General features: G+C 33.0%; 3 protein-coding genes and 1 long non-coding RNA gene across 7 annotated transcripts; 2 read left to right on the top strand and 2 right to left on the bottom strand.

Annotated features, from left to right (window-relative positions):
• On the top strand, positions 1,460-6,275 carry LOC109332160 (DUF21 domain-containing protein At2g14520-like). The gene is made up of 11 exons (XM_019567020.1): positions 1,460-1,877; positions 2,968-3,044; positions 3,124-3,207; positions 3,597-3,710; positions 3,833-3,919; positions 4,183-4,322; positions 4,414-4,501; positions 5,158-5,231; positions 5,335-5,459; positions 5,576-5,841; positions 6,019-6,275. Exons 1-11 carry the CDS (start codon positions 1,700-1,702, stop codon positions 6,061-6,063), a joined length of 1,278 nt encoding a protein of 425 aa, XP_019422565.1. The 5' UTR covers positions 1,460-1,699; the 3' UTR covers positions 6,064-6,275.
• Positions 4,512-5,213, bottom strand: LOC109332161. Its single transcript, XR_002105879.1, has 2 exons — positions 5,119-5,213; positions 4,512-5,072 (listed from the first exon to the last, which is right to left on the bottom strand). It is a non-coding gene; the product is annotated as an uncharacterized LOC109332161 (long non-coding RNA).
• On the top strand, positions 11,232-17,942 carry LOC109332967 (LL-diaminopimelate aminotransferase, chloroplastic-like). Its single transcript, XM_019568156.1, has 11 exons — positions 11,232-11,444; positions 11,584-11,657; positions 12,340-12,407; positions 13,191-13,307; positions 13,518-13,580; positions 14,380-14,484; positions 14,704-14,754; positions 15,655-15,975; positions 16,768-16,974; positions 17,365-17,699; positions 17,733-17,942. The coding sequence occupies exons 1-10, from the start codon at positions 11,362-11,364 to the stop codon at positions 17,656-17,658; spliced, it is 1,383 nt and encodes a 460-aa protein (XP_019423701.1). The 5' UTR covers positions 11,232-11,361; the 3' UTR covers positions 17,659-17,699; positions 17,733-17,942.
• On the bottom strand, positions 18,493-22,509 carry LOC109332966 (squalene monooxygenase-like). Of its 4 annotated transcripts, none has more exons than XM_019568155.1 (9): positions 22,285-22,508; positions 22,163-22,248; positions 21,072-21,183; positions 20,726-20,900; positions 20,423-20,591; positions 19,905-20,123; positions 19,496-19,771; positions 18,946-19,224; positions 18,493-18,805 (listed from the first exon to the last, which is right to left on the bottom strand). In XM_019568155.1, the coding sequence occupies exons 1-9, from the start codon at positions 22,463-22,465 to the stop codon at positions 18,701-18,703; spliced, it is 1,602 nt and encodes a 533-aa protein (XP_019423700.1). In that variant the 5' UTR covers positions 22,466-22,508; the 3' UTR covers positions 18,493-18,700. The 4 variants fall into 4 exon arrangements, with proteins under 4 accessions (XP_019423700.1, XP_019423698.1, XP_019423699.1 ...); XM_019568153.1 differs by having other exon boundaries at positions 18,493-18,626; positions 18,667-18,805; positions 22,163-22,508; XM_019568154.1 differs by having other exon boundaries at positions 18,946-19,220; positions 19,492-19,771; positions 22,163-22,509.

Here is a 23,752-nt window from a genome sequence, read left to right on the forward strand (position 1 = left end):
CTAGCTATGATACCACTTGATAGTTATCAGTGGCCTAGACACACCTAGAAGGGGGGTTGAATAGGTGTAGCGGTTATCAATCACCGCTTCTTGCACCAAAACCCAGTTATGGAAACACCACAGTTAATCGATTAATTAGTGGGCCTAATAGATTAACACACAATAGAAGCAGAATGATCAGAGCAGCAAGTTGCATAGTTATTTATCAACAGATAAGCAGAGATACAACATATATCTATATACAATATTAACAAGTATATAGCAAGGTATAAGCATGAAAAATATCAGCTTCAAACTCGCATTAAAACGGTAAGAATTATAAAGGAGATTAAGAGAGAACAACTTGCACAGATAGATTTTTATCCTAGTTCGTTTACGGTCCACTGCATACTACATCCAAGCCTCCCCTTCTGATCTTGGGAGATTTTCTTCTTCCTATATTGAATACAAGTTTAATCACATACACCAATTCAATTTACAAGACTTAAGATGCTTTTTTCTTGAATTCCTAGAACCTCTAATCCTTGGATTGACTCTCTCTATCGCCTGAGAAAACCTTTCTCACGAACCAGCCCCAGCCAAGATTCTCGTTCTCAATTCAAGACCTCCTAGTCTTGGTGAAGAATCAATCTATCTCTATGGTGGTAAGACACCAAGAGACTAATCCAATATACAAAAACAGATTACAAAAACAAGGTTTACCAAGCACTAAAATGCTCAAAATTATAACTATTGAAAACCTTAAAGACTAAGCCACTCTCAAGACACACAAGCTATCATGCATATGTGAGTTAATCAAAAACAATAAACACAATGGAAGAACATATCTTTAAGCTCGGTTGTTACACATACATGAGTATCGCTATGTCATTCACTTAAAATGGTTAAAGGAGTAATTAATAAATCTATATCTTCAAGTTGAGAAATGTTGTTGTATCATTCTCTTAATTTAGATACATAAAAATTGCTAAATCACTTTTTTTTTCAAAATTAAATCAAACAAATTTAAATCTATAATCTTGATTTCTCTATTATATACGTGGGTAAGTAGTTTTTAATAAATAAATTTTTAATAGTCCTAAAGTATGTTTTTAACTATGGGCATACTGGTGTAAATAGCTTCATAATTCATAATTCATAAAGACAGATTTTATGTTTTAATTGGATAAACATATGTCTTCCACGGTTTGTGTCACTCAATGTAACATGGACATATGATTGGTCAGAAAGAATATATTTAAGTTAAAATTTAATTGTTACATATTTTTCTAACTAACTAATCAAAACTTATGTTACATGGAATGACACAAACTAAAGTGTGGGAGTGCTTCAGTTTTAATAATACAAAAATCAGTAACACATATTTTTGGATATTTGATGTCACGTATAATCCGGAATCAAAGAGTAGCGTGTATTCACTCCCTCCGGGCAATTGCCGCTTCTCAAACACACCACCAATGTAATAGGAAAAACAAAACTGGATAAATCCAACAACAAATCTCCAACTTTTATTCTTATCTTATATATTCAATTCTATTCAATTTCTTACTCTTCTGATTCCCTTCCCAATATGCTTCTTCTTCTGCTACTACTTCTTTAAGAATGAAGGTGCTGGATCTATGGTAGTTATGCATGCATGATTTGACTATTATATTTTATAAAGTGAACCAACACAGTTAAAGAAAAGATAGTGATAAGAATGTCGGTGGAGTATACGTGCTGTCAAACACAGTTCTTTGTAAACATCGCAATAATAGTGCTACTGGTTTTGTTCGCTGGTATGATGTCGGGTCTCACTTTGGGGCTTATGTCTATGAGTCTAGTTGATCTTGAAGTTCTCGCTAAGTCTGGTTCTCCTCAGGATCGTAAGCACGCCGGTAATACGCATTCATCATTCGTTTGTATTACTTTTATTTAAGAGTTAATCATAATTGAAAATGAATAATGTATTATACAGATACCGCAAAAAACTCTGTCTGTTGGTGCATATTTTTCTCTTGCGTTAGAATAATTGAGATTCTGTAAAATTTAATTAATCAATTAAACTCTTAGGTTAACTAATTAACTCTTACAGAATCTCAACTATTTTAAGGTCTTATTTTATTTAACTTCTTACCTTAACTTCACAGTTATGTTTTGCTCATTAATCATAAAAAGTTATTATTTTTCCGGAATTTTACACTAAAAACTCTTATTTTGGGCTGCAACTTGAAATATCCTTGATCCCATTGATTACCAAACAATTAATTAGGGTGGTTGCTGAACCATTGCGCATAGTTCTAGTAACAACAAAAGCTGCAAAAAAATATAGCAGTGATAATACTGGAAAGGGTAATATATTTTTTTTGGCTGTGTTTGGGTAAACAGTTTAATTAAGTACTTATTTGATAAGCTATTTTGGAATAAGCTAATAAGGGGCACATTTCAATAAGGTTATATAAGCTTCTCTGGTAAATTTATCGAAATGACTTGTGAAGCATATAGATGGTTATAGTTTATTTTCAGAACTTGTTCTTATTGGCCCAAATGAGCTCTCAATAAGCTCTTGCAATGACCAATTATACAAGTATGTGTAATGGTTCATGGGTTGTACTCGTAGCTCTATAGAATGGTTTGTTTTGTCACATTCCTAATACAATTTGAGCAAATAATAAATTGCAAAGGAAAAAGATTTAGTGCAGTTGGTGATTTTATTCATGAATTTCTTCTAAAATACATTGTGGATGTATTGGAGACTGAAGGAAAATTGGCCTAGGGGGAACTTTTGAATAATAAAAGGTACACTGTGCTGATTAGGTTGATAAAACCTTCAACTGTTAAGCTTCCTCTGCTCTAGTTCCGGTCAGCCTCTAAGTACTCTAGCTGAATATTAAGGACGCGATTAATTATTTGTTTTGGTTTGGAAACTATGCAATAATTGATTCTCTACGACTCTACTTCTTCAAACTTTGGTTTTTGTCGTTACAGAGAAAATATTGCCTGTTGTCAAAAATCAACACTTGTTGCTTTGCACCCTGCTAATTTGCAATGCTGCAGCCATGGAGGTACAGTTGGAATCGTTTGCTGATGCCTGTATATATGTTACATGGATTTGATATCTAAAATGGCTGTTCCTTTTTTCAGGCGCTTCCTATTTTTCTTGACAGTCTTATTACTGCATGGGGTGCTATCTTGATTTCGGTGACATTAATTCTTCTGTTTGGCGAGGTTTGAAAATTATGTCCTTACACGTTTTAAGAATACACTTGCATATCAAAGATTATAGGCATTTCTCATCCTCCACCTTGTTCTTCAAGCGTAGTATGTTCCTTTTGACACAATGTGATAAGGGAAGTTAGAAATCCGTTATTCACAAGTAACTAATTTCGATCATGATAAGTAGTTAAAGATTGTAAATATGTTTCCAGTGTTTGTCTCCAATATTGTTTTTTGAAAAATACCTTTAAAATTAATATAGTCCTTCTGAGTTCTGAGTATTGGTCTTGACTTGTTGGATTGCTGCAAGTCTTTGTCCAATATTTATTAGGAATATATTAGCATTCTATTACTTAGCATGGCATATAAAAGTGCTCTGACTTATGTTTACTTCTGTGAAGATTATACCCCAATCAGTTTGTACTCGGTATGGTTTAGCAATTGGTGCAACTGTGGCTCCCTTTGTCCGCGTACTTGTATGGATATGTTCTCCCATTGCTTTCCCAATTAGCAAGGTAACATATGTTGAACAGAACTTTATCGATACCTTTTTTTGTAAGCATGGGGCAAATTTAATTCGTTTTGTCCGGATTTTCATTTCCTTCTTGGCTTGTTGTGCTTTTATGTGGTTTTCCAGCTGTTGGACTATTTTCTGGGCCATCGCCAAGAAGCTCTTTTCCGCAGAGCCGAGTTAAAAACACTTGTGAATTTCCATGGCAATGAGGTCTGTATCAGAGCACTATGATGTTTCTTATTGAAAAAAGCAGCCTTCTATATTTTATAATGTTTTTAAAGCCTGTATTATGTGCTCATTTTGTCATCTCATCAGTATGCTTTACTTCGCTGCCTTTTTTCTTTTCAATGTAATTCTTCTGATTTGTCACTTGTGCTATCTTATCTACTTCACATCTGTTTATTTGGAACCCTTTGCTTGTATATTCATGCTTCGATGTATTTGTTGTTGTTATTTGTGATTGATTGTACTAGGCTGGAAAAGGCGGGGAACTGACACATGACGAAACAACGATCATTGCTGGGGCACTTGAGCTTAGTGCAAAGACAGCCAGTGATGTCATGACTCCTATATCTGAAACGTTTTCCGTTGATATTAACTCAAAGCTTGATAGGTAAGGTGCTCTATAAATTTTATTAATTAGAGCTAATTTTTGTGTTTTATACAAATTTTAGTCATTAAAATAACCGACTATTGCTTAACAGGGAACTGATGACTGAAATATTGGAGAATGGACATAGCAGAATCCCAGTCTATTATGAGCAGCCTACAAACATTATCGGACTCGTGCTGGTAAAGTGTGTCCTTGATATCTTTAACATTGAGCATTCATTTTTAATTAAATGAAAAGCTTCCATAGAAACAACATACAGTTTCATCTCAAGTGCGTTGAGATACCAAGATTTTGATAACCAAAGTACAGGTTCGAGGTACTGAGTGCAGAAGACACTAGAACATGATTTGTAAGCTAATTTGCTACTTTGAACAGTGACATTTGACAATGAATGTCTTAATTCAATTAGTATGTTTTCCCTAGGTTTTTGGCCAGTACTGGAAAAAGTTTCCAAAAAATTATGTTCTGCTTGGGTATTTCAGCTTTCCATAGAGAACTAGAGATGAACAAGAAAATATGTTTCTAAGATTAAACTTAACTGAGAAACAAGCTCGACACTTAATTAATTGCTTCAAAATTGTAGTCCTAAGGTCGTATGATATTTATGTCATTCATTATCATAATAGCACCCATAAAAAGGTCCTATGATATTTATAACATTACTTTGTAATGTAATTAAGTGGTCAATTATTAGCCATAATGTTTGTAGCTGGTTAATTTTGATGTACATATTTTTCCAATGCTTGCTCGCTCTATATATCTTATGTCTTCTCACTCTTGTTATTGTATCATGTACATTACCATGATTTTCTGAATACATGCTGCTTAATTCTAGGTAAAGAATTTATTAACAATTCATCCAGAAGACGAAACACCAGTGAAGAGTGTAACTATACGCAGGATTCCAAGGTATCTAGGACATGTTTTGTAGGTTTTGTCGGGGAAGGCGCATTGGTTCCATTTGTGCTTGTATCACCATAAATTCATGTTTAAAAACTATACATATTGACAGGGTTCCAGAAAGTATAGCACTTTATGACATTTTGAATGAGTTCCAGAAGGGCCATAGCCACATGGCTGTTGTTGTACGCCGGAGTGAGAAGACAAAGCAGCAATCTTCTCAAAATAATGCCGATGGTATGCAATAAACAATTAACTTTTTTCTTCTCTTGCATAAATTTCTATTAGATTCTCTTAGAAACTGAAATCTCCTTCATAATAAATGCTCCTTATGTCTTGTGATTCTGAAATAGAGTCAGTGAGAGATGTGAAGGTGGATATTGATGGTGAAAAGCCTCACCAAGAGAAAGTTATGAAACCCAAATTGCCGATCCAAAGGTGGAAAAACTTTCCAAATACAAACAAGTCATTTAAGGGTGGTTCTCGGAGCAAAAGATGGTCGGAAAATATGTACTCGGATATTTTGGAGATAGACGGCAATCCGCTTCCAAACCTCCCTGAAGAAGAAGAAGCTGTTGGATTAATTACTATGGAAGATGTCATTGAAGAGCTTTTACAGGTACATGTGGTCTCATTTACTCATGAAATTTTATAGAAAACAACCTTTAACTCCTCTTGGTTCACTATTTTCAAAAAACAAATTAGCATTTTTCCCCTTGAGGAACTTGAAAATTCAAATGTAAAACATTATTAAAAACTTATATAAAATTTTACTGACATAAGTTTTTCTGTATAGGAGGAAATCTTTGATGAGACAGATTATCATTTTGAAGACTCATGACAGTGACCTTTCCATTAAGCAGAGGCTTTATTGACATACTTATAGGAGAGATTTTGAGCAGGGACTGATATGTGATTGGAACTTGCAAAGCCATTATCTTTTATGAAATGTAGGGATGAGAAATTAGTTAATATTTGTTTATGAAATGCACATTAATGGATTTCAAAAGATAATATCACTTAATAACTACTTGTATGGATTACATGTGGTGTAATTCTATGGTTTTGTTTAAGTGCATGATACACCTATTCCATGATATCAATGACTATGAAGCATGATTTGGAACCTCTACTATGGGTTAAGGTTACAAGGTAAAAATTACCGTGTCTATGTAACTTGGAACCATACATGAATGAGTCCCAAAATTTGTCTACAATTAAAAATATTTATTTGGATTGGTAAAATGTGTTTACAAAGAATGATGTGTACCTATAGAGGGAAAGATTCCTATTAGTCATAATCACATACTATACCATATTGATATTTCATTGAAAAAATGATCACATACTATTAGAAATATGTGTCTTATAATTTTGTTTTAAAGTTAAAAAAATTATGATATGATCATATGTAATATTTATAACAAAAAAACATTTTATGTTAATGTTATTAGTCTAAGCTTGGAAAAGGTTAACATGACATATCCGGTTTGAAATAATAACTCCTAGTGATTGGTATTGGTCTAAAGTACCTGAAGGAATGAAATGAAATATAATATAACAATTATGTTTTGGAAGTTCAATATTTTATATTCTTTTTGTATTGGGTGGACACCGCTTATACTCTTATTAATATAATTTTTCCTTATAAAAAAAGAAGAGGTATTGTATTCAATTTCAGCATCTTCACCTAATCCATGAGGGGGAATGGTGACTTAAGTGGAGATTGAGATGGATTCCTTTCCATTTCATTAATGCTCTTCGTTATTAATGTTCTCTTTTTTTTTTAGACATTACTAGTGTTATTGTTATCTTTGCAGGCAAATGATGGATTGGAACATATTAAAATTTAAATTTAACTAAGTCTTTCATCTCTAAGAGTTCAATATATAGTTCTTGTCTTTTTCTAACCGGGTCAGTTTTTAATTGTTCAAAACTTTTGATTTTTATCACATGTGTAAGTTTAATTGGTGGCACTTGGGTGGATGACCCACCAAAAATAACATTGAAGCCCATTTACAATCCACACCTTTTTTTAGTGCCAAACTACTTGGAAGACTTTAAACTGAGAGACACATTCTCTTTCTAGAGGGAAAAATTAGCAACACTAAAGACCACAATAAAATGGATTGGCAACTGTTAATTTCATTGTTACATAGTATGTGAAGAGTCGCAAGTGAGACACCACGTTTGAAACCAAAACCTTTAAGGCATTAATTTCATGGGTATTTCATACTTATAAAGTCTTTCGCTCTTCCTTGTATATTCAATATGAGACTTCACACTTGAATAAACCCAACAATCTCCCCCTCAAGTGTGAGTATCACATACTTTTCGGTCCGCTCCCCTTAAGTCTACCATGTCTCAGCCGAACCATCAGCTCTGATACCACTTATTGGACCAGACTGCTACCGGGGAGCCTCCAACCACCGAGGAATTCCATTGTTACATGGGTATGAAAAGAGTGAAGAGTCACAAATAAGACACCACGTCTTAAACCAAAAGGCATTAGTGCATTAGACCCATGAATCTTTACTTCTTATAAACTATTTCAATCAAGAGTCACTCCTTTGTATCAGCTCTATGAAGTATGTAGAGTTGGTTACATTACTCTTTTTAACATGGGGCCGTTAGTACCTTCCATTCACAAGCAGAAGAAGAACAGGACAAAGAGGGAGTTTGGGGTTAAATCAAATGGCAAAGCATGACCCCAACCAGCTACTATCATCTTCAATAATGAAATTAAGCAAGTTTTAGGAAAGAGGGTAACTTAGAGGCAATGTTAGTGTAAAAATTTATATAGACAATATATTATTCAATATTAATTTGCATTATTTTATCCGAAGAATTAATAGTGATTGAAAATTAATGATAAATGATAGACTGATAATATATAAAACTTTTATAACTATCAGCATATACATATTTTTCTCTTTTATGAGAGTCAAGTCAATATATATATATATTAAATGATAATTTGAAAATAGAAAGATTATATACAAGCAGAGACATCAAACGATAAGACATGGCCAATTAGCCATATATATGTCCTTAATGAGATTTGGTACCTTTCATATAACCCAAAGTCAACATATTAAATGCCCAAAAGGATGTATTTCCCTTGAGAGTATTTTCCTTTATAAATGAATGTATTTTCTTTGAGAGTATTTTCTCACTAATTTTGAGTACAAGAGAAGGGAAGAGAGTGAGGAAATTATGGTGGGTCCCACCATAATTTTCTTCTCCTCACATTAAGAGAGAAAATGAGAAGGGCAAGTTTGAATCTAGTAAATGATAATTTTATCCTCATTTTTAAAAAATTATAATAACACATAAAAATGAAAAAACACTTATAGTGTGTTTGCTTTGGCCATTTTCTGTTTTCATTTTTAATCAAATCAGAAAATGAGTGTAAAAACATGTTTGTCTTGTTGTTTTCATTTCATATTTTAGAAAATATGACATTCATTTCCTGAAATTTTGAAAATGAAAAAAATGTCATTTTCAAGAATGAAGCAATGACATTTCATTGAATTTTTTTAAGATTTTTTACTTCATTTGTTCTATATCTTTTGATGTTTTAACTTTTTCATATTATTCCAATTTTTTTTATGTTTTAAGAACTCAATACACATTTATATTTTACTTTCATATTATACCCTTATATATTACTTCTTTTTTCATTATATTTTTCTTCATTTTTTAATACATTTTCAAAGTGCATTAAATATGATTATTTTAGTCAAATTGTATCGGATTTTTATTTCATTTAATAATTTCTTAAAGTATGTACAAAATCTTAAACATCAAATGATGTTACTCTCTTGCTTATCAATAAAACACTAAAATCAATCAATAAGTATTTCTATACCACTATAAATCTTCATACTAGAATTATTTATTTATCTCTCAATATAATAATTTTTTCCGCCTCTCTTATGATATTGTTGAAATAGGTTGACGATGAGTATGATAATATATGTTTTTTGTATAAAAATTAACGTCTCTTGAATTTAGTGCAACCTTAATTAAATAATATAGCATTTGCATATTACTAATTTACTTTAGCTTTTAATTTTTGTTGAAGAGCACTTGCAACTACATGATGCTCATTATGACCTTCTACATGTCTTTGTGGTAGCTAATGGCCAAGTCCAACTATTAAAAGCGATTAATATATTATTGGCATAAAATCTGTTGAAAAAAAATACAAATGTCAGATATGGAGACATTCGACGAAATCATTGGTGTTTAGTTATTAAAATTTAGATTTGAACTAGTTATAATGGCAAGTGTCCTAGTTTATGAAGTTTACAATGAATGATTTTAAAAATGATAATAACAAACATGTTTTGAAGAAATGAAAACTGTTTTAAAAAAATAAGAAATAGAAACACAACATTTCTTGAAACCAAACACACCCTTAATTTTGCATATGTTTCTAAAAAATTAGTATTTAATGTGTAGCTATTGTTTTCATTAAATTTCAAAATAATTTTAAAAATGTGTATTTATTAATTTTAGCAATAAAATTATTTTTAAATTATAATTTAGTGTTAAAGTTAATATGGCAAGGATAATATAATCTATACAACAAATATCACTTTTCTTTCTCTTCTCTTTCTCTTATACCAAACAACTATCAAAATCTACTCTCTTTCTCATCACTTTATGTATTCTCTTACTCTTTCATCTTATCTTCTCCCATTCTATTTTCTTCCCTCAACCAAAGAGAACATAAATGATTATTTCATGACGTATAATAGCTCTCCTCATTAATATATTTTCACTCATACATAAACTTATTGATCAAATATGAGATATCATGCTTAAATGATATATGTTTTTTTCACTTGAAGCAATATAATATGTATTTACTTTAAAGGACATCAATGATAATCTTAAGCAAATCATTAATTTTTAAAATAATTTCCTTTTAAATATTTTCTCATTTCTATAACCTCTCACTTCTTGGGCAACATAAAAATAAGATAGGAGAAATTTTAATCCAATATTTTTTCCTTCAAACTAGTGATTTAATTAAAGAAAAAAAGTATATACACTAATAAGTGTAGAAGATTTTTACACTATTATTGCATCATCTATCATTCATTTTTAATTATCATTAACGGTTCAAAAAAGTAATATAAATAAGAGAAAAAGATGTATACACTGATAAATTTTTTTTACATTGTCATTGTATTATCTATCCTTCATGATGCACTGATAGTGTATAATTCTTTACACTGCCAGTACATCAATATTATACTCCATAGATAAATAATAAATAATATACTGATTATATATAAATTTTTACGCATATTATACTCTTAATTAAAACAAGTAAATTAGACTGACACTCATGAGTTTTAGTGAAATTACACAAACAATCCTTCACTTTTCTACACCTACACAAACTCCCTAATTTTTATACATTCATTACACTAACTACCCCTTGCATGAAAATTAAGTGTAATTTTTTTAAATAAAAAATGTGATAAACACAATTATTAAATAAAATATGATATATTGTAGAGACAAGTCCAAATAATATATGAGTTGATACTTCTTTATTATTTTTGGTTCGTTACGATATAATATAAGACCGATTTAAACAATATATCTTTAGAATTGTTGATGCATTTTGTAACCAAAAATAATAAAGATACATTGATTTGTATATTATTTGGACTTTTCTCCATAATATATCATGTTTTGTTTAACTTAATTACATTTATCACATTTTTTATTTAAAAAATTATATTATTTCTCATACATAGGTGGTTAGTATAATAAAAATATAAAAATTAAGAATTATATAGATATAAAAAAGTGAGGAATAATTTATGTAATTTGAACGTAACTCAAGGTATGATAGTCACCCCACTCCTCCAAACCAAACTTATTAGAGGAAAGATTCCAATATATCAGAGTGGGTGGTTGTTGACATAAAAACTCAACAAAACAAAAAAACACGTGTGGTTGTTGTTGTTTGTCTTTTCTTTCCTTCGCACCACAAAACTAGAACACTATATAAAAAGGTTTAGCATCACTCATACAAATACTACTTTGCCAAAAGCCGCATAACGCATATTCACTCTCCAATTTCTACTCTCTCTTCACCCCTTGATCTCATAAAATGTCTGTCACCCAAAACCTCACTGCCATTTCAATCTCTTCCTCATCCTCTGCTTTCTTTGCTCCTTCTACCTTCAATTCTAGGTACTTCATTTCAATTCTCTTCTCTGCTACAAAATTGGGATCCTACCCATGATTGCTCTTGATTCAAAATTACGTATTTCTTTTGCTTACCCTTTCAAGTTTTGATTTTTTAAAAACCCTCTTTTGGGTGGTGTTGTAGGAGCCATGTTTCATTGCCTGTGAAAAGCGTTGGAATTTGCAAATGTGTTGCGGTACCTCAAGAAGCTGAGACTGGTACCTTTTAAACTTCTTCTTTATAATTGTGATTCTTCTTTTAGGGCCTCTCGGTTTTATTAGATTAGAGAAAATGTTTTGAATTTACTCTAAGAAGTTACTCTTTTATGGTATAGCTTTTACATGTTTCACTATAATTATAACAAAAGTATTTTTAGTAAATTCTTTTTTAATGGAGATTGAGTTTTTTATATATAAGCTAGAAAGTATAGTTTTTCATAAAAGCGCTTTTGGTGGCTTCTCATTTTTAGTCAAAGAATAACCAATCAAACATGTAAGTGTAATCATTTTAATTGAAATGACTTTTTTTAGGAGAAAAAAGCTTAAACAAACACCATAGTTGGTATGTGTATCAACCTATTAATGCCTTAGAGTGCTAATCTGTGTGTTTCTCTGTTAAAGGATCCGTTTTGAATGCTTTTTTAACTTATATTGTGAAATTTAGCCATACCAGAGAGATTGACAATTGATATTGAATGTACATTTTTAACCTAAGCTGCAAAAATACATGACTTAAGTATTTAATTGACGCCTCTTGAGAATAGGCTGACATGTTCTAAACTTATGGAATCTAGTGGAATGGATGTTAGAATAATAGCTGTGGTGGTATAGTCTTGAAAAAGAGCATGCAACTTGCTCCGTTTTGTCAAATATGATAACATTTTGCCGTTTCTTTTTGAAGCTCACAAGACAAAGGTATCTCGCAATGAAAATATTTCTAAACTCCAAGCTGGCTATCTCTTTCCAGAGGTATTTAATGCTGCATTTTCTTCGTATAACTACTAATAAAACAGCCTCTCTTTTATTTGTCTTATGATCACTGCAGTGCATAGTTAATCAGTTTACATGGCATTTCTTTTATTATTATTGTTTACTTTCACTAAACATGTTTTGTTCCAATGGAATTCTATGTTAGAGAAGACTCTTTTACATCAATGTCTTTATGTTTTTGTGTACATGTCTCGGCTATCCATTCATATGTTGAAGTAAATGGGGTTTTATTGTATTAAGTGTGTGCCTCATACTCATAATTCAAGATGAATTATTGTGCATTTTTTGGGGGTGAAAGAATAATTTATTAAGTAAATTAAGATAAACTTTTGAACTTTTTTAACCTATTCATTTTTTAGTGATCAATATTCTCTTTTAATCTTGACTATAAGACAGTCATGTTTTTCTACTTCACGAAAGATGCCTTTGGTCAACAACTAACCATATGATTATTAAATGAAAATAGTCCGGTTTATTGTTTTCAAAGCATCCAAGAAAGAGATGAGATGTTGTAACAAAGTATTTTGCTATCAAATCTGGGTATCTTATCTACCCCAAGAAAGATAAAGGAGGAGATATTTGGGGAAATATGTGGCATTTTATTTATTCACTCTTCTGTTTAGTTTATACACACAATGTCATGAGTGTGTGTTGTCTCTCTCTCGCACCCTCCAACCTTTTTTTAAGTTGTTTCTTTACATGATGCAGCTTCCTTTATTTTTACTGATCCTTCTTATTCTGCATTTTTATTACAAAAAATAGATCGCTAGAAGGAAGAATGCACACTTGCTGAAGTTTCCTGATGCAAAAATAATAAGCCTTGGTATTGGTGATACTACAGAACCCATTCCTGAAGTCATAACTTCTGCAATGGCAAAGGTAGAACTTTTGTCATCAGTATATTTCGGTCATTGTTTATAGTTCCATCTGTTTAAGTTTAACTTCTATTGACATAAATATATATTTTGTAGGTATTTTTATTATTAAAAAGGTGTTAATTATAACTATAGTTTGTCATTTCAATTAAATAATAGTAGCGCCACACCTGTTTTTTACTGAGCATTTGAAATTGTTGTTCCCCTTAATCAGAGATCGTATGCACTGTCAACCTTGGAAGGATACAGTGGTTATGGAGCTGAGCAAGGTGAAAAGGTATGTGCCACATTGACATCTTTAACGGGTTTTGCCTGATTTTCTAATTTTCATTCTTGTATCCTTTAATAATCTGTCGCTCTCCATCAAATATAAAACACAAGCCCAGTTATAAAGTTTTCTCTCCAAGCTGATAGTTAGTAGATGCACCTCTATTTTTTCCTGCACAACATTACTGTCTGGCATGTCATCAACTGTAAAATAATTAATCATGATGCAAAGTTAAAAATAAGAGGTTTTATTTTTAAATTGAGAGCATGTGGTTACCTGTTCTTTCTTGATCCTTGAAACATTTCAAGGAATAAAATTTGATATTTCCCCTTTTAGCTGCCTCCACTACTACACACAATTGTCTTTTGCACACAACACACCTTTTCTTTCCTAAAACTTTACTGAAAGGTGAATTCTCACTTGCAATAAATTGGTTAGGCAAAATTTCTAAGTGCCCAACTCAGCTTCTGTGTGCAACCTAAGTTCTGATCCAGAGAAAGATGAAATTATCAATGCATGTAGTTTTCTTTATATATTATGTTTTTAATTTAAATATTATCTTCAAAAGCTTTGAGATAACCAGAGAACATTGTCTTTGTAAGACTAATGAGAGGTACCAAAGTACATTCTCTGCCATGGATGTTGATGTTATAGTTGTGATTACTCTGGTAGATAAAGATGCAAAGGGTCTGACCGTTGAAATATATAGTTACCCTAAGTATATGTCAAACTTTAATTTTTCTTGGTTGTTTTCTTTTCATGAAGTTTATGATACTTGAAGATTGAGAAACATCTCTAATCTATGCAGCCTTTAAGAAGCGCAATTGCTTCAACATTTTACAAGGATCTTGGCATAGACGATGATGATATATTTGTATCAGATGGAGCAAAATGCGATATATCTCGCCTTCAGGTAATTTTTATTTATTTTAATATATTAAGCCCAACTTATATCTCCACTTCTGAATGTTATGCTCTATGCCTGGTGCCTGAGCCACTTACTGTTATTGAATTTTGATTATTCTGCTTTGTGGGGTACAGGTGGGGGTTGCATGTTAACTGGAGATTTTCTTCAGTCTAATGTCTCTCCTTAATTTAACTTTTCATTTCTTCAATTTTCAATTTGTGGCAGATTGTCTTTGGATCAAATGTAAAAATGGCTGTGCAAGACCCATCATATCCGGTAATTCATATCTACACTGTTGTTTAATACAAGCTTCTCATCAGTTGCTTAAGCGTTCGTTTGTGATTCAATATTGCAAAAATGTGACTTTGGTTCTGTTTCAATTATTTTATCTTGTTGATTTACTGCGTGATATGCTCACTGATTGAATTCTGTTTGTCTTAGAGTAGTATGATCAATCAGTTTCTATATTTTGTTTATATAAAACTAAAGGGCTTGAAAGAATGTTTTTCATTCTAATCTTTCAAGAGATGTTTTTTTCAGTATTTGAGTAAGAACTCGATCCGGGAATCTCATTAGACTAGCAAAGACCCATGAATATATAGGAGTGCTCATTACTTGAAAAAAGCGCTATATTAAATATATAAACACACAGAGAACTTCATTTAATGTTTCAACTTCGATTGGTGAAGGTTTTTAACACAATTGCAGAAAATATTACATATATGAAATGAATATCCATCTTGATATACTGGATGTGGATGTCGTTGTATGTTTGATATCTAAGAAAGAGTTGAAAAATAGTGTTCTTTAACATACACAAGAATGTTTTTGGCTTGCGTCTAACTTTGTTCTGGTGGAATATTTGATTGTCACTCCATATCTGCAACTTCCAACAAACAAAGGTGGAGTGAATTCATGTTTTCTTCAATGGGGTCATTTGTTAGTATACAAAAATGTGTTCAAACATTATTGGATGACTGTTTTTTGTGGGCATTCACATGTTACTATTTGTAATTATGCATGAGTATATATTCATTTGAAAATGAATTCAATATATAAATTAAATAATATAAAGAAAGTTGCGATATGGGAAGCACCACCGCTCAAGTTACTGGCCTTTTTGACTCCCATAGTTGTTCTCTGTAAGTAATGTTACTTTTATTTATTTATATGCAGGCCTATGTAGACTCAAGTGTGATTATGGGCCAGACTGGCTTCTATCAAAAGGATGTTGAGAAGTTTGCAAACATCGAGTACATGAGGTGTAAACCTGAAAATGGTTTCTTCCCTGATTTGTCTTCTATTTCTCGACCAGATATAATTTTTTTCTGTTCACCAAACAATCCTACTGGTGCTGCTGCAACGAGGGATCAACTGACCCAACTGGTTCAGTTTGCCAAGGACAATGGGTCTATAATTGTCTATGATTCAGCATATGCAATGTACATTTCTGGTGACAATCCGCGCTCCATCTTCGAAATTCCCGGAGCCAAAGAGGTCAGTCTTTAATTTATGGCTTGATGTTTAAAATCTGTTTGTTATATTCACGCTTTACCACACCTGTGAGTCTTAGCATTTATAAATATACTTTAACTTGATGATAGGATGCATATGGTGAATTCTTGTCTGATTTCTTGTTTTGAAACTACTTGAGTGCATTTGGCTAGTGCTAGAATTTAAAATTAGCTTATTGTGTGAATGTCATTTTGGTGTTCGATTATTTTGCAACAAGTCAAGGACTTATGGATTTGGTTCGCAATAGTTGTTCACTTAACTGAAAGTTTCTTCCTACTTGCATGGCATGAGTTATTTTAGCTTTTGATCTAGCCAATGAATCTTTTCACTTGCACTATGGTAGATCAGGTAATATTTGATTGTTCATTTCCATCCAATATTGTCATGGCAAACTGTTTTTTACTTCTAGTATATAGGCTTCCTCCTTTGTTATAGAACTAGTTTAGAATGACTTGTTTTTTCATATTATTTTTTATGGTGCTATTTTCCAGCCACTGAACATTTTGTTAATAGTAAATGTGTATTTGCTTAGTGTCAGTGGTTTGTACTTTTATTTATGATTAATCTCCATTACTCCACTATTTGTATATTTTTTGTAATAGAATGGGATGATGAAATCATGCAGAAATCCTAACAAGGGGTTCATTGTTGAAGTATTTTGTAAAAATTGGCCCAAATATTGTAATACAGTTAGGAAAATGATTTTGATGCTCATTGAATACCATGGGTTTCTGTTGCATATCAATGTGCATGACTGCTTACGGCCTATTGCAGGTTGCCCTCGAGACTGCGTCATTTAGCAAGTATGCTGGCTTCACTGGAGTTCGATTGGGTTGGACTGTGGTTCCAAAGCAGTTGCTGTTTTCTGATGGATTTCCTGTTGCCAAAGACTTCAACCGTATTGTGTCTACTTGCTTCAATGGCGCCTCGAATATTTCCCAGGCCGGTGGTCTGGCTTGCCTTTCGCCAGAAGGTCTTAAGGTCAGTTATATTGTTTTATTACTCAAGTTTCTGAAAGAGAAAGTAGTCCAAACTTTTTCAAGAAAGATCCCTGTAACCCTTCCCTCTCCTACCCCCACTCCCAAGGAAAAGGTCCACCAACACAATATATGACACACACCATGGAGCCATAGACAGTCAAGTGAAATCCAATCCACAAAAAAATTTGATCTATGGACAACATCGTTTTGATGTTTATATTATTTTGGTATCATTAAACGTACATGCATTCTTGTATTACACCATCCTCTACTCCCAGCCTTTAGTAATAAGGTGGGGAATTTGTAGGCTCTGAGGTGGTTTTCTTTAATCATTTAAAGCAAGAACAAGTCTATTCATGGTATATAATAAACTTTCTGAATTTGAATGCAGGCTATGCGAGATGTTATTGGATTCTACAAGGAAAATACTGACATAATAGTGGAAACATTTGAGTCACTTGGTTTCAAAGTCTATGGAGGGGAAAATGCACCATACGTGTGGGTCTATTTCCCGGGTCGAAGCTCATGGGATGTATTCAGTGAGATTCTTGAGAAGACTCATGTGGTCATAACTCCCGGTAGTGGTTTCGGACCTGGTGGTGAAGGTTTTGTCAGGGTTAGTGCCTTTGGTCACAGGGAAAATGTCTTGGAGGCCTGCAGAAGATTCAAGCAGCTATACAAGTGAGAATATCTCTTTGGTCTCAGGGTTTTGTCTTTTCAAATAATTTTATTGATCTTCCTTGGACTTTAGATTATAAGGATGTAAAGACAGTCACTTTTAATTGAGAACTTATATTATGTGCTTCTATTTGCCTTTGCATTGTGCAATTGGAGCCTGCAACAGCACATCTTCACTTAAGATAATGTTTTTTCTATGGAAAATGATAAAACCCAGCAATTCAACTCAGGAAGATGAATTTGTTGGAGGCTTGTTTCATTATTGCTTATGCTATATGGTCTTCATATTAACCAAAGACATTTTAGCCAAATGAAACAACTTTATTTCAGTTTGGAACCTCAAGAACAAGAAGCAAGTTTTTTTCCAATGAAAAAGCTTATAAGTTAGTCAACTAAATTGTTTAAAAAAAACAAACTAATTGTTGATGTTGGACAAATGAATTTAGTTTTACATGTGTTTTGAGGCAATTTTCTGTAGCTCAAAATTCTTGAGTCTTTCCATTTATGGTTTTCCAAAAGTTTGTTGTTCCATATATTTTGCCACCACGGCTTTAAGTTAGAAGCATTGCCAATGTAACAAGAGTCTAATTGTTTTCTAAATTGAGTAGTTACAATCTGACGTTACTATTTTCAATTTTCTGCCCATTATGATTGCTTGAATTGTCACACTACCATGACAAAATCTTTCTGCACTAGATTACATTTTTTTATTAGCTTCTGTACTAAATAACTCAAGTTTCATTATATGATTACAACAATACCATACTAGCAGCCAAAAAGCTTGAAGACAAAGCATAACATTTTTTTCCTTCTAATGCATTGAACATTGGTTTTGGGCAACTTCTGCATCAAATTCATAAACATTTCTTAAAACTTTGTAGTATAATATAGGTAGTAGGTGAGCAAAATTGTTTTTTCCTAATTATGCAATGTAGTCCCCTCTCTTATTCTTTTTGACAATAGTGGGCTGTTACAACTTCCAGGTACAAAGTATCTGAGAACTGTTTCATTTATATTCCATGAATTTCATTCATGTGTGTTCAATAAAGCTAATAGACAGGAGGTGTTCTGTAATATGCTGGCACAGTTGCTGGAAATAACATTTGTCTCACTCCTTCAGCCTTGATAATGGGGAAAATGATACCTGATGCACTCTGGAATATCATGGAAACAAAATTGATTCAGCTCATAAAACATGTTGCACTATTGACTAATAACTACTAGTACTTTATGTGGGAACCTTATGCTGCAATTGTCACAACAAATGTTTAAGGGAAAATAAAAAAATACTCACTGAAATCATTCTAACTCCTATCCACATTTTCTTTGGAGAAGAAAATGGTATAAACAGGCGGCCGACGCCATAAACAGCCATCGCGAAGAAATGGAGAACCAAGATCAGTGGACTAGGATTTAGACCAGAGAGTAGAGCTGTTGGTCCATCTGAGAAAACACCTCCTAGGCTCAAATAATCGAAACATGCCTGGCGCATTTCCTTCCTAGCTGGGTCAGGGGATGCACAAAACACCTTGTACAAGGCATCAGATAATGTATTTATTGTAGATGCCACTGGCTGCAGATAGAATCAGGCATTGCACTTGGCACTTGGTTACTGATAAAACATAAAAAAGAAAGTACAGCATGTGTAACATTGATTTCATTTGAGTTTTTACACATCATATTTTTATTGGAAAATAGCATCACAAACCCTTATACAACAACACCTAAACTTTGTCCTAAAGGGTATTCAATAGGAAAATATAAATAGGCATAATATCAAGGTAATCCTCATTGTAAAAGCTTAAGCTATTAAGTGTAGGCTCAAAATCCGATTTATTACTTGCCTTGCGCAGGGTGTAGAATGATTCAAGGTATTTGCAAAGAGCAGAAGAATCATGCAAATCATGCACAGGTTTAAGTAGATCCCTTAGCACAACAATGTCAGACAAAACCACGGTCATTCCTCCTCCTGTTAAAGGGTGGCACATATTGAAGGCGTCTCCCATCAGAAGGGCACCAGGTGTGGGATAAGGTGAGGCAGGCATGCTTCTATTTGGCATGGTTCTGATGTTTCCCTTATCAACTGCTGCATTAAAAGAATTATACAGCTCTGGTGGAACCTGAAACATACACATTCCTCAATTAGCTGAACAAATATGAAGCAAATTAATCAAGGGATGTTGAGTATCTAGCTTGAATATGTAAAAATGTTTCATTATGAAATCAAGGCTTGAAAGGTAAAGATATTGGTACCTGGGGAGCTACCAGAGTTTTCAAATACTGGGCCATTTCACCATTGCCAAGGGAAGGTAATTTTTGGCCAGGCACATCTACCAAACACCGAATCTCAGTGCTGCTAATGGGATAAAACACAATGGGCGAAGGATCACCGACGATAAGCTGTCCAAAGTTTGCATATGGAAGATTACAATTCTCCAGGACCAGACCAACAAAATGAGAGGGTACTTCAACCTGCGTAAATAATGACATCAGTTTAAGCAACAACTAATCTATAAATTGAAACAGTTACTTCCACTTACATGCGTTGAGGAAAAAGAATAAGAGAAATGCTTAATAATGTCAAAATCATTGTTATTAGGAATGTGGCATGAGTATGTGGTTCGTCAATTTTACATTATTTTTACAAAACTTTCTTTAAATGTTCGAAAATATAAATTTGGTACGTGTGTTGTAGGCTAGTTTAATGTACAAACCTAGTAGCTATGATCAAACCATTCTCATATATCTGAAAAGAAACATGCCATCCTTACCTTAGGGTTGCAAAGAGAACGCCTCAAGTTGGAAAAACAACCATCACATACTATAGTGAGTGGAGCCTTTGCTGTGAACTCTTGGCCACTCTTGGTTTTGTAGTTCACCCCTTTGATGGTTCCATTTTCTTTAAGTAGAGATGTGACAGTTCCGTGTTCTAATTTTACACTGCATAAAATTGGAATGAGACTATGATTAAGAGGATGTAAACAAAGGATTCAATGCAACTTAAATGCGAATGTTGAACTTCATTGTAAAGAGACAACTTCTAATCAAAATGAAAAGCTGGTGAAATTCTTTACTTTTGAAGAGATGCAGCCTTTTCTCTCATTCTTTGTATGAAACGGCCATTGTGAAAGCCTCTACCAGAAACATCAGAGCTAAACTTTTCCAAGGGATAAGGTAGCTTGGTATCTTTTCCATCCTTAGAAAGAGCATAACCAAAAACTTCTTGAGCATCAATTTCACTCACACAATCTGCAATAATTCAAAACATCCATGTATAAAGATCGATGAATTTGACCACCGGAGTCAGAATAGTTCATCGTAGCTAATAGCTAAGATTAATTACTTCAGTTGTCACATAATCAGTTAATCTTACACCGGTTAATTGAGTTTTCTCATATTTTAAAAAGGTTTCTTGCTTACCCTCAAGACCTAAATCAAACAACTTCAGATAACCACCAGGCTGTAGATATTCACCTACAATCCTATCAGGTTCACTCAAGTCCCTTTCAAAGACATGCACCCTCCTTCCATCCTGCAATTAGATTTAGAATCACAAAGCAAGATCACTCATCATTCTCAAAACAAACAAATGCTTGTTCATGCCAAAAATTAAAAGGGTTCTAAAAAATCACCTTTTCAAGCAATACAGCTTAATTTTCAAGTCATCTCAGGCTTTGTCATTGCAGAATGTAGTTAATCTCAAAAAATACATAACTACTTTTTGATGACCCTGGTCCAGTCCAAGGGTTCTAAGAACTTATCATGGAAAGGAAGAAATATTAGACTTTTCATAGATTGTAATGCTTGCTTTGTCAGATTAATGCAAACAATGAAAGAAAAATAAGATGCGAAGTTTCTATTTGTACAATGATTCTTCTATAACCCTGTAAGTATTACTATGCCTTCTAAATTTCTATACTCTACCTACTTAATTTTATTAAAACTGCACTATCATAAAAATTTACAACCGTTTTCTTTCTACCAATCTACCTCTTGAAGCATCCCCTGCAATCAAACATGAACTACTGACAACCTTATCTACTACTACTTTTTTCTCTGGAGCCGCATCAAAGAGGGTGAGCTTAGCACAACGACAAGATTGTTGCTCAGTGACTATGAGGTCACGAATTCAAATCTTGAAAACAACCTCTTCATTTGCAGGGTAAGACTGCATTATTTATCCTCCCTCTATTGGGGAGCACAACTGTTGTCTCACAATTTGTGTTACTCCATGTGTCATCAGCTATGATTTGTTGAAAAAAGAATGTATTTACGTTAAAAGTTTAATTATCAAGTATTTTTTTTACCAATCACATCTAATGACATGTGGAGTAGGACAAATTATGGCACAAAAGATGTGCTCCCGCATACCTCATTAAGTGAGAGCCTCACATGAACACATCAATTAAGTAAAACCCTATTTTTCCTTCTAGATTATAACTCAAGAGAAACTATCACAGAGATGAGAAACATAAATTCATAATATGCAGGAAAGAAAAGCCTTGTTCTACCTTTCCTAGTGTGTAAGCAAGGGCTGCACCAGCAACCCCAGCACCTACAATGATGATATCTGTGCTTCCTTCAATCTCTTCATTGCATGTTACATTTTCTGATGTCTTTGCAAACTCATTGCTTTCTAACACATGCATTGATCTTGAACTTGCACCCTTCTTTTTTGCAAAATTGTACATAAAATACACAACAGTTAAACTTGAAACTAGAACCCCTCCAAGAATATAGTGATAATCCATGTCCAATAGATTGGTGAAACTGGATTTGCAAAACATGAATGGATAGAATAATGAGAAAAACATTTGTGTTCAGGTTTCTTCTATAAGTCGGCTTTGTTCTTAGGAATAACTATAATTAAAGCAAAGATCTTCTAATCAGTAAATATGCAATTAATATTTTTTTATAAAATTATACAATAAATACATAAAAATGACATAAGAATATCATTCTCTAAGCGGGATAATTTTTCCCACTGCACCCAGAATAGTCCGATGTGGCCACAATATTATGGTTGTTGTAACTGTCACAACTACATCATATTATAATTGCAGTGTGATTCCAAATTACAATAATGTGGTTCATCGGACTGCAGTGCATAAACGCATCAGGCCGCATCGAATTCAAAAATTGTTTTTAATCATAAAATAATTCACACTGCAACAACAACTATCCACATCGCAACAACCGTAATCGCAATAACCGCAGTTATTATCGCAATCGTGACCACAACTACAATTTAAAACACCGATATTTCCAATTAATTCTTATGTTTGAATATTATTTGTATTTTTAAATATCATCTCGTGTTGAACGAGTTGCCATATACATAGGCTGTTATTGAGCTACATGAGTGTAGGACACATATCACCTGTCCCCACTCCTCTTCCATTTCCTGTCCCGATCCAATAAAAATTGAGACTTCATTAAAAAATAGAATTTTAAAAACTTAAAGTAATATATATGCATTACTTGGAAAACCCTATTGACTTGGGACATGGGGATACACTGATTTTGGGACAGGTGATCCCCATTCCATGAATGTAAGTGGAAAATATTATATATAGGGTAAGAAGTTGTCAATGGTTTTTTACATAAAAAAAGAGAAGTTTATTAGAAGGAGCAATTGTTATTTTCAAACTAATCTGGAACTGACACATGAAGGCCAGATGTTGAAAGCATATAATGCCACATCCAAATGTAATGATAAAAGAATAGAAACTTCAAAGGCCATCAATGGTGAAGGTAACCAGCATATGTATAGTATCAACAGGTGTAATGGCATTTTGAGTAATGCAATCATGCAATAAGCATTAGATAGGAACTGTATTTCATACGTTATCTTTCATACAATTAAAATTGCAGCATTGGAACCACATAGGTATGTAGTGTTGAGCTTCATTGTACCCAAAAAAATTCATTATCGTCCAACATTTCACTTGTTTAATATTGTTTACATCCATTATCAATAGACCTTATACAAATGCTTCTCACTCTCTCTGTAGCAAAGCATATTTCAAACTGTCCCTTGCTATTGTTTCAGCAGGATTTCTTGGCTGAGTTGGCCCTACACATTTCAGGTGCAACCACAA

Source organism: Lupinus angustifolius, chromosome LG18, assembly GCF_001865875.1.
Source record: "Lupinus angustifolius cultivar Tanjil chromosome LG18, LupAngTanjil_v1.0, whole genome shotgun sequence".
Classification (NCBI taxonomy): domain Eukaryota; kingdom Viridiplantae; phylum Streptophyta; class Magnoliopsida; order Fabales; family Fabaceae; genus Lupinus; species Lupinus angustifolius.